Source organism: Tasmannia lanceolata, unplaced genomic scaffold, assembly GCF_043159265.1.
Source record: "Tasmannia lanceolata isolate RefF3 unplaced genomic scaffold, GAP_Taslan_0.1 ptg000037l, whole genome shotgun sequence".
Classification (NCBI taxonomy): domain Eukaryota; kingdom Viridiplantae; phylum Streptophyta; class Magnoliopsida; order Canellales; family Winteraceae; genus Tasmannia; species Tasmannia lanceolata.
The window spans coordinates 7,011,854-7,021,928 of record NW_027518714.1 but is presented as its reverse complement, the minus strand read 5'-3'; the positions used below and the strand labels follow the sequence as shown (position 1 = coordinate 7,021,928).

The 10,075-nt window shown below is 38.8% G+C and overlaps 2 protein-coding genes across 2 annotated transcripts; both read left to right on the top strand.

Moving 5' to 3' along the window:
- On the top strand, window positions 1–2,406 carry LOC143862545 (uncharacterized). The gene is made up of 3 exons (XM_077373617.1): window positions 1–234; window positions 376–712; window positions 1,864–2,406. The coding sequence occupies exons 1-3, from the start codon at window positions 63–65 to the stop codon at window positions 2,192–2,194; spliced, it is 840 nt and encodes a 279-aa protein (XP_077229732.1). The 5' UTR covers window positions 1–62; the 3' UTR covers window positions 2,195–2,406.
- A 3,859-nt stretch (window positions 2,407–6,265) lies between these two features.
- Window positions 6,266–9,479, top strand: LOC143860463 (trifunctional UDP-glucose 4,6-dehydratase/UDP-4-keto-6-deoxy-D-glucose 3,5-epimerase/UDP-4-keto-L-rhamnose-reductase RHM1). The gene is made up of 3 exons (XM_077371129.1): window positions 6,266–6,414; window positions 7,013–8,598; window positions 8,698–9,479. Exons 2-3 carry the CDS (start codon window positions 7,027–7,029, stop codon window positions 9,139–9,141), a joined length of 2,016 nt encoding a protein of 671 aa, XP_077227244.1. The 5' UTR covers window positions 6,266–6,414; window positions 7,013–7,026; the 3' UTR covers window positions 9,142–9,479.
- Window positions 9,480–10,075: the final 596 nt, after the last annotated feature.

The window sequence follows — 10,075 nt, the reverse complement described above, 5'->3', positions numbered from 1 at the left end:
AAGAGAAACTTGACTTCATCTCAATCTCTTTTCTTTTCTTCTCCTTTTGGTTGTGGAGCTACATGCCTGGAACAGGCATGGAGAATAAGAGAAGCAAAAGTGCCGTTCTCAAGTGGGTTTTGCTACTTGGTTTGGTATCTCAAAACTTGGTGATTCCAGTGATGTGTAGAAGCTTGGAAGGGTTTGAAGACCAAAAGAACTACTACCCAACTGATCCACACACTACTCCAAAGAGCAAGACCCTCTCCCTCTCTTATATACATATAACACAAGTGATTTACATAATTACCCATGAGATACTATGTATTTACATACACACTGTCATACTATATATTTGCACTGCTAAGCTAATGCTTTGTTGTTGGGTTGGTGCAGGTCCACCAAGGAGCCATTCACATGGGACCCCGTCACACGGTGGAAGCCATGGAACACCCTCCCATGGTGGTGGTGGGAGCTATGGTACACCCTCGCATGGTGGTGGAAGCTATGGTACACCTTCCCCTGGTGGAGGTAGTGGTGGAGGGTACTCATATTCACCACCAACAGAGCCTTCCACACCGGCCATAATCACACCTCCATCCATCATCACACCTCCTATAATCACACCTCCTATAATCACCCCTCCCACTTTGGACCCTGGTACACCATACACGCCCACTCCCACCGTTCCTGATCCTAACACGCCCATGCCTTTCCTTCCCGGCACTTGCTAGTAAATAACACTCACTGCCTTTCTCTTCTTTTTTCTTCCAAATATGTAACTAAGGGGTATTTTGGTTATTTTAAAGTTATACAAAACAATTTTTGGGCCACTCGAAAAACCTGCAATTGTAATCGAGACCGTTGAAAACGTAGACCATTGTGAGATGATCCACGTGGAAGCGTGTCCGATTGTTGATCAGATGATGCGGAAGTGTTTGTCCACTTTATTGACAAAAAATACTACAAAACCTGCTGTTTTTTGAATCGGTGTATTCATCCATCTATTGGGATTCCATGAGTCCTGCATGTATTTACTGGTAATGGTCCTCCAGATATATTCGCCCCCTTTTCTTCCCTGGGACAGCCACCTCTCGGCATATTTATGATTGATACTTTACATTACAATGAGCTGTCCCCGGGAAGAAAGGCCGAATAAATCACTTTCCTTTTCAAAAAGTACAATGAGGCCCACTTTATAGGAAGATCCAAACCGTTCATTTGTTGGGCAACAACGTAAATAGGGCACACCATGAAAATCATTCTCATAAGATGATCCTAACCCTCCGATCTTGGAGGTTTCCATAATGTGCAGTCCCTATTATAGATCAGAGGGTCAGGATCATCCTACGTAAATGATTTACTATATAGCCGTTTTAGGTTGTGGCCCAACAAATGAACGGTATGGATCATCCTATGAAGTTGGCCCACCATGCTTTTCAAAAAATACTTGACTTTAAGCCCGTTCTCTAACTTCTCCTTGGCAATTTGCATTCAGTTTTTTCGAGTTTTTACAACGGGTAAGCCCTTATATTCCCTTATTTTTCAAAAAGTACTGTACGGACCACATTATAGAATGATCCAAGGGCTATAACGTAAATTGGTTGTGCCCAAAAAATCATTTCTATAGGATGATCCCAACCCTCCGATCTATATAGGATCTGCATATTATGAAAACCAGTATAGCTCGGAGAGCTAGGACCATCCTATGGAAACGATTTCGGGGCACAACCTATTTACCTTGTGTACCATCATATGGACGGTTTGGATCATTCTAGTTGTTCATATGGACGGTTTTTCAAGCCTTCATTTTGTGTTATGATGACAGAGAAGTTCAGAATTTATCATGCATGCCTTGTTTAACTCCTGGTTTGTTCTGTGTAGCTATTGGAACACACACCCTCAGCTGATATGGGGGATCTTTGGCTTTTGGGGGACCATTGCGGGAGTATTCGGAGCGGCATGTACACAAGCTTTCGGGCATAACCTTAGCTTGCAAGAAGCCCTGGCTAATACCCGCAAGGACGGGATTGGTGCACTCTATCGAGAAGGAGCGGCTTCTTTACTCAACTCCATGGTCATCAAGAACTTTGCCTTCACCACCCAACAAGTGAAGCACAAATTCACAGCAGCCATAGTGTCTGATAAGGCGGCCGGGGCTCAAGCCCAGCTATTCAAGCTAGCCAACGAGGGCAAGCTGAACCGGAGAAAATGAACCCATTGCTAGTTATTGTTGCCTCTTCTTCTGTATTTTCTTGTTTTTTATCTCTGTTTATGATTTGGTGCTGTTAGTATGGTTTGGTTTGTTAGCATGTAATGATGTTTATGATGTTGTGTTGCATTAAGAAACTAAGGTAGATATCCTCTGTGTTCTAATATTGTTATACATGTCAACTAGTTAATGCAAGCCTCTCTTCACATTTGCAAGCCTCGTTTTCTGCAAGGGCGCCTGTGAGTCTAGACTTCCTCTAGCAAATATTATTTCATTTCTTCACCTAGTACATATGTAGATATGTAGTTCTATGGAAAGCGATGGGAGGAACCGCTTATTTTTTTTATTGCCCCTAACAACTATCATATTGCTGCCATGTGTAGTTGTGTACTAAAGTAGGGTAGGGGTTGTTTTGTCATTTTGCCCAAATATAAGGTATTTAATTTCGTCATAAAGAAACAGTTATTAATGTGTTGTTTGGCCAAGCTATTTTTGAAAGAGAGAGTGGAATGGAACAAATCCCCTTATCAAACATGGCATAGGAGGGGCAGTTCTGCCATTTTAAAGAAACAAAAAGCCTAAAAACGAGGAAAAGATGGCTAACATGGGAAAACGTTATTTGTTCGGTTCCACTCTCGGTCACCATATCAGTATCCTTTTTCAAATTCTCTTCTCAGAAAACATTGATAAAAGTTCTAAGATGGATTTAACCAGTGTTCTGCACAAAAAGAACTTTGAAAAATATCCTTAATTTTCATGTTTTAGTGTTTTTTGATTTCCCAATTCTAATATTAATTAAATAATATTTTTTAACAATTACCAAATTTCGGATTTCGGTGGGGTCCGAAATCAGTACCGAAACCGAAATTTAAAACCTTGTTCATGAGTACCATTTACATGTGATGTGGAATCCAATGTTGGATTATGGATTACACAAGCATAAAAGCATATACTTTTTACCTTAGATGTATTAAATGAATAAGAAAAAATCTAAGCCACTAAACTACGGATTTCTGCAAAATTGCCTACCAAATCCCTTTCCTAATAGTCAAGGTTCTACTATTAGAACCTTATTTATCTATTGAAGGATATTCCTAAAATTTCTTACTTTTTTTTATCTATTGAAGAACAGATAACTCAAACCGACCATATTTAATTTATTTTAAAACGATTTTCAATTTACTTAATTCCTAAAATGATTTTTTTGTTGAAGGTTTTTTTATAAGAATATTAGAAGAGATAATATTGCTCCTTATTTCCTAGTTTTTTTCCAAAAATATTGGAAGGTAAATAAAAAAAAAAACGCTAAAACTGATTAAATGAGTGGGTAGTTGGGGGAGGGTAAATTTGCCATTTTAATTTTTTTAACGGAGAAAATTGAAGTTCATGAGTTTTATGGACCTTTTAGCAAATATTTTCTAAAAGTAGGATGGTTCAGCTAATATGCTTTTCTTAGGGAGAGTTGTATTTCTCCTGTTCTATTTTTTCTGTTTTTGTATTTCTTGTTGTCTTGTAGTGATCCTCCTCGGCTCACTTTCCTTTTTCTCTCATGATTTTTCTCTGCCATTTCCAAAAAAAAGAAAGAAAAAAAGCATATCTTAGGGACTGAGAATCAATTATTTTGCCATGTCGGGACTAACCAGCAAAAATCCCCATGTTAAATGAATGTATAGTCAAAATCACTTTTCCAATATGGGAAACTCCTATTTTTGACAGTCCTTGTATAGTTTGATCCTTCCAATGCGGGATATCTCCATATTTGTTACAAGGGAGGAATGATTCTTGTTAAGATATCCTTGTATAATTAGGTTTTCGCTTAATACTCCCAAGATAATTGTCAAGCGAGAAAGTTGCAATCCTTTTCTTCTAAGAATTTCTTCCTAAGAATTCTTTCAAGCTTTTCATGTCGTATTTGCTGAAGGGGTATTTTGTTTTTATCTAGGAAGTACTTTCTGACATACCGCCTACACGGGACCTTGACGGTTGGGCACCATACAAAAACTCACCAACCATAGTATTCAAGTCTCTTTTTATGATAAAAGGTGCCTTTCTTTTATGGTAGTTATAGATAAGCACAGGGAAAGTGATTTTTTGACTGCCAAGTGCCAACCCACATAATTCACCAATAGATATTAAAAAAAAAAAAAAACAACAAAAATTTGCCCCAAACTGAATTTTGATAAATCAAGCACCTTTATGGCCAGAAATTCCATGAGATTTGCTTAGAGTCTATTGCAAAAGGCATTTCGCGGCTGGTCTGTCGCATATTACACCAGCCACCTCATGAATGAAGACAAAAGTTCTTTTGCGATGGATGCTAGCAATTCCCAAATTCCATTTCTATGTTCTTCATTAAAAAAGTGATCTAACCAAACAGCTTAGAAAAAAATATAAAAGAATGGTTGCAGTTACCATATGTAGACATTTAACATTCTCGAGGACACATAAATATTCCCGCTTGGGAGACTTGATCTAACCGTATTTTTTAACTAGTCGTTCACTAATGACAAGCATGGAAGTTTTGTAGGCTTGTCTTGAGTCGAAGAGTGGTAGTCAAAAGGAAAAAACGGTAAATGCGTTTGGTTGCTAGAATATGTGTGAAAATATTTGGGGTGTCATTATCAAAATGGTGGTGGAAGAGAGAGAAAGAAAGGAAAAAAGCATTGATTATAAAAGACAAACAAATTCCCCTATTTTTCTCATATAAAAACTCTAAAAAGGAGGTTTGCAATTTGAATTTTAGTGGAAGGGACAGTTCCCGCCACATCAGCGTCACCTACGCAAAAGTGCAATAATGATGTCCCCTTGATGTTGGGTAGTCAAATGGAATTTAAGAGCAAATTTGGCAACCAAACACCTTCCACCATTTCGGAATATCTTAAAAGCCCAGTCGTCATCCATTCTTTTTACAACCAAACAAGCCAGTTTGTATTTTAATATGGGATTTGCTAGAGGACTTTGGCAAAAAGGCATTTCGTGTTAGGAAAACACTTTTAAAATGGGTTGACCGTATTTTTTAACAAGTCGTTCACTAACTTATTTTAATATGGGATTTGCTAGGGACTTTGGCAAAAAGGCATTTCAGGATTAGGAAAAACACTTCTAAAATGGGTTCTTCTTCTCAAAACAAATGTTAAAATTTTTAAAAAAAATACCCTTATTTAAGGACACAATTTTTTAAGGAAGTGTAATCATCGACAAAATCATCAAAATTTACTCCTTGAGTAAGGGTATTTTGGTCACTTTACCTCAACATAAGGACAACTTTCTTTTGTTTTCTTGCTCGCGTGTGAATAGGTGTCATAATATTTTCAAACAAAATAAGGAGAGGTTGTGTGTTATTTACATACATTTGAATACCACCTTTCCTTTGTGGGATTTGAAATTCAATTTCATGGAAAGCCATTTTGGGGCCGGCTTTTGCACCTGAAAATAGCCACGTAGGCTCACTTTTCCACAGATTTTGTCTTATTCTTTTGATTCATCCGAGTTTGGCTGTTCTCTCATGCAAAAGCCAGCTGCGAAATGGCTTTCGGCGAAATTGCCTAGCAAATCTCCCTAACAATGCAGGGAAAGACGCCCATAATATCGTTTACAATTTTTTGTTCACAAATGAGGGGTATTTCCGTCAATTAAATAGAGATGCAATTACACGTTCTCCTCTCTCCTGAAAAACAGTAAGATCCTACACGTGCCACCCACTCGTGTCCTATCTACCAAAACAGATCCTTTTAGGCTTATTCGTTGGAGGGACCGGAGAAACTTATTTTGGGCCTACCTGTTGCATGAGAGAGCAGCCACATGGGTTTACTTTTCAGCAGATTTTGTCTTATTGATTTCTTTATCCGAGGTGGGTGGTCTCTCAACCAATGCAGGCCGCGAAATCCCTTTCTACGATGGTCCCTAGCAAATCCCGGTAGAGGACTTTCCTTATTATCACCGACTCTTTCTTTCTCGAAAGAAATAAAACAAAAGACAGATAATGTTTTCGCCCCCAAGTAGGATAATGCGCCCCCTGTAACAAGAATTGTTATATTCTTGGCAGACTTCAACGCTTTTTGACGCCAAATCAAGTCAAAGTAGGGTGTATTATCATACGATCCTGCGTAGCTTCCTAACTACCCCTGTTTTTCTATAAAAACACTCGCTTATTTTTCATTTGTCAGAGGCTCTTCAATCCCCCTCACTAAGTCTTCTCTTAGAACGATCTCGATCTTAAACTCGTAAGTTATTCTCTTTCTCTACTTTCATGTTCTATTCTACCCCCATTTCTTCTAGATCTGTATCTCAGTCGTGAAATTGATGGAGATTATATAGACATTTTAATTTTTTGTACTATTATCTGTTCTTAATTTGATTCTGCTTGCGATTCATCGTCAGATCTGCCCTACGAACTGGATCTCTTTTTATAACTAATTTGTTTTTCAGGAATCTAATTGTTTGGTTCTGAATTTCATTTGTTTTTTACCAGATCTAATTTAATTTCATAGAATAAGCTTTGTGCTTTGTTTGATATGGTCAAAATTAAATATCGGATCTGTACTTTGAGCTGGATCTCTTTGCGTAAATGTTTTATGAATATAATTCCTCTGGTTTTGATTCTAAAGTTCATTGCTTGCATATTTTTTATTTCATTTTGCTTGGATTTGTCCCTTATGTCTCCATTTTCTAGGGTTTCTCCCTTCAAGAAACTTTTTCCTTGTTTGAATTTTTCTCTCATTGTTATTTACCATTTTTTGCCATTAAATTTTTTTCTAGGGTTTGCTTTGAGATCTCATTTACTACTTATCTGAGTCTGGTTTTAAATTTTAACATCTGTAGGACTGGATTAAAAGATGTCGACGTACACACCTAAGAACATTCTCATCACTGGGGCTGCGGGCTTCATCGCATCCCATGTTGCCAATCGGCTCATTCGAAACTACCCTGAGTACAAAATTGTTGTCCTTGATAAGCTCGATTATTGCTCGAACCTCAAGAACCTCCTTCCCTCGCGATCATCTCCCAATTTCAAGTTCGTCAAGGGTGATATTGGCAGCGCTGACCTTGTCAATTTCCTCCTTATAACTGAGTCCATTGATACTATAATGCACTTTGCTGCCCAGACCCATGTTGATAACTCCTTTGGCAACAGCTTTGAGTTCACCAAGAATAATATCTATGGAACCCATGTCCTTCTTGAAGCTTGCAAAGTCACTGGCCAGATTAGGAGGTTCATTCATGTGAGCACAGATGAGGTGTACGGAGAGACTGATGAGGATGCTGTTGTTGGGAACCATGAAGCCTCTCAACTTCTCCCAACTAATCCTTACTCTGCGACAAAAGCTGGGGCAGAAATGCTTGTCATGGCGTATGGTAGATCGTATGGATTACCTGTCATAACTACTAGAGGTAACAATGTTTATGGGCCCAATCAGTTTCCTGAAAAATTAATTCCAAAATTCGTTCTCTTGGCCATGAGAGGGAAGCCTCTTCCAATTCATGGAGATGGAGGGAATGTGAGGAGTTATCTCTACTGCGAGGATGTTGCTGAGGCTTTTGAAGTTGTCCTGCACAGAGGAGAAGTTGGGCATGTTTATAATATTGGGACTAAGAAGGAAAGGAGAGTGATTGATGTGGCTAAGGATATATGTAAGCTATTCTCATTGGATCCTGAGTCGGTTATTAAGTTTGTGGAGAACAGGCCATTTAACGATCAAAGGTACTTCTTGGATGATCAGAAGCTGAAGAACTTGGGGTGGTCAGAACGAACCACATGGGAAGAGGGGTTGAAGAAGACCATTGAGTGGTACAAAACCCATCCAGATTGGTGGGGTGACGTTTCTGGGGCTTTGTTGCCTCATCCAAGAATGCTGATGATGCCTGGGATTGAAAGACAATTTGATGGGTCGGAAGACACCAGTGGAGTGGCTGCGGATGTCTCCAGTAATTCTAGTCAGAATCGAATGGTGGTTCCAGTTTCAAGGAGCAGTAGCTCTGGTCAAAAGCCATCTTTGAAGTTCTTGATTTACGGTAGGACTGGATGGATTGGAGGTCTTCTTGGCAAGATATGTGAGAAGCAGGGAATACTTTTTGAGTATGGAAAAGGGCGCTTGGAGGAGCGATCACAGCTCCTAGCAGATATTCAAACCGTGAAGCCAACCCATGTTTTTAATGCTGCTGGTGTGACTGGTAGACCTAATGTTGATTGGTGCGAGTCTCACAAGCCAGAGACGATTCGTACCAATGTTGTCGGTACCTTGAATTTGGCCGACGTTTGCAGGGAGGTGGGGCTGCTAATGATGAACTTTGCTACTGGATGTATATTTGAGTATGACACTGAACACCCAGAGGGGTCAGGAGTTGGATTCAAGGAAGAAGACACTCCCAATTTCGCTGGTTCTTTCTATTCAAAGACTAAGGCCATGGTAACTTTTCTAATTTTCAATAGATGATTTTTGCTTTATTTGAAATTTGAACAGCTCAATGAATATTTTTTTTTTGGATTTCCCTCATCCATGCCACAGGTTGAAGATCTTTTGAAGGAATATGACAATGTCTGCACCCTTAGAGTCAGAATGCCAATATCGTCCGACCTTAGCAATCCCCGCAATTTCATAACAAAGATTTCCCGCTATAACAAAGTGGTTAACATTCCAAACAGCATGACTGTTTTGGATGAACTCCTGCCCATTTCGGTGGAGATGGCGAAAAGGAATTGCAGGGGTATATGGAACTTCACAAACCCTGGTGTTGTGAGCCACAACGAGATTCTAGAGATGTACAAGAAGTATATCGATCCTGAATTTAAGTGGGCTAATTTCACCTTGGAAGAACAGGCCAAAGTTATTGTTGCTGCACGAAGCAACAATGAAATGGATGCTTCAAAGTTGAAGAATGAGTTTCCTGAGTTGCTCTCTATCAAGGAGTCGCTAATCAAATATGTTTTTGAACCCAACAAGAAGGTGTGAGAGCTGGCAGAGTAGTAAATTGAGCAGTTGATGATTCTATGCTTCAAGACTAGCTTTGCATTTTGCGTTAGCTAATTAAATTTGCTTTGCCCTCCTGTTGTTATCAGTTTAATTTTTTTTATCACTATCATCATCTCTATTATCACGGTATTGTAGCTAGAACAATTTATCTAGGCTGTTCAAATTCTTTCTTGTTTCTTTCTTACTTCAGGCTTGCTTATTGTTTTTGTTTTCTACGAGGGACTTTTGGTTGACGTTCCTTATAGATGGAAATGTTCTACATGATTTCAACCATGTAATCATTTTCAATTCTTATTTAGGAATCTGTATTTCTCTCATAGTTGCATTAGCATTGATCTTGTGATTGAACTTCTTGCTATCACTGCCACTATTTATATTTTGATGGGTTTGCAACAATCTGCATTTGGGTTTTTAATATCAATATCTTTGCAAAAGAGTGGATGCATGTTATGTGCAAACTGAGCTATTCCTGGATAAGACACTACTAAACTTCATTTTCATCTAACCAATGATAGTACTATGCATTTATCTTACTCTTTTGGGAGTTGAAGACAAAACTAACTGGTTTGTTGAGTTTGGCTTTTTGAGGAGTTATTATGAACCTCTCTAGATACCTCCAGAGAAGATTCATTTTCTTTGTCTCTTCTTTCCTCCTCTCCCTTGTTTTTCCGGCGTACTTCGTTGGCTATTGTGATATGGCACACTGAAATGCGTTCCTTTCCAGTAGTTGATGCGTTCCTATTTGTGCTACACCTACTTATCTCCGGCAACAGAATTTTTTAGTGCTGTTCAATTCCTATCTTCAAAATTCTTGGAACCCTTGGAACTGGCAGTAAAGTTAGTATCTAAAAGTGTTCTATTCCTAAAAGTAAGTACCACCAAGTACTAAATTTGTCTCTGTGGGCTTGTTTAT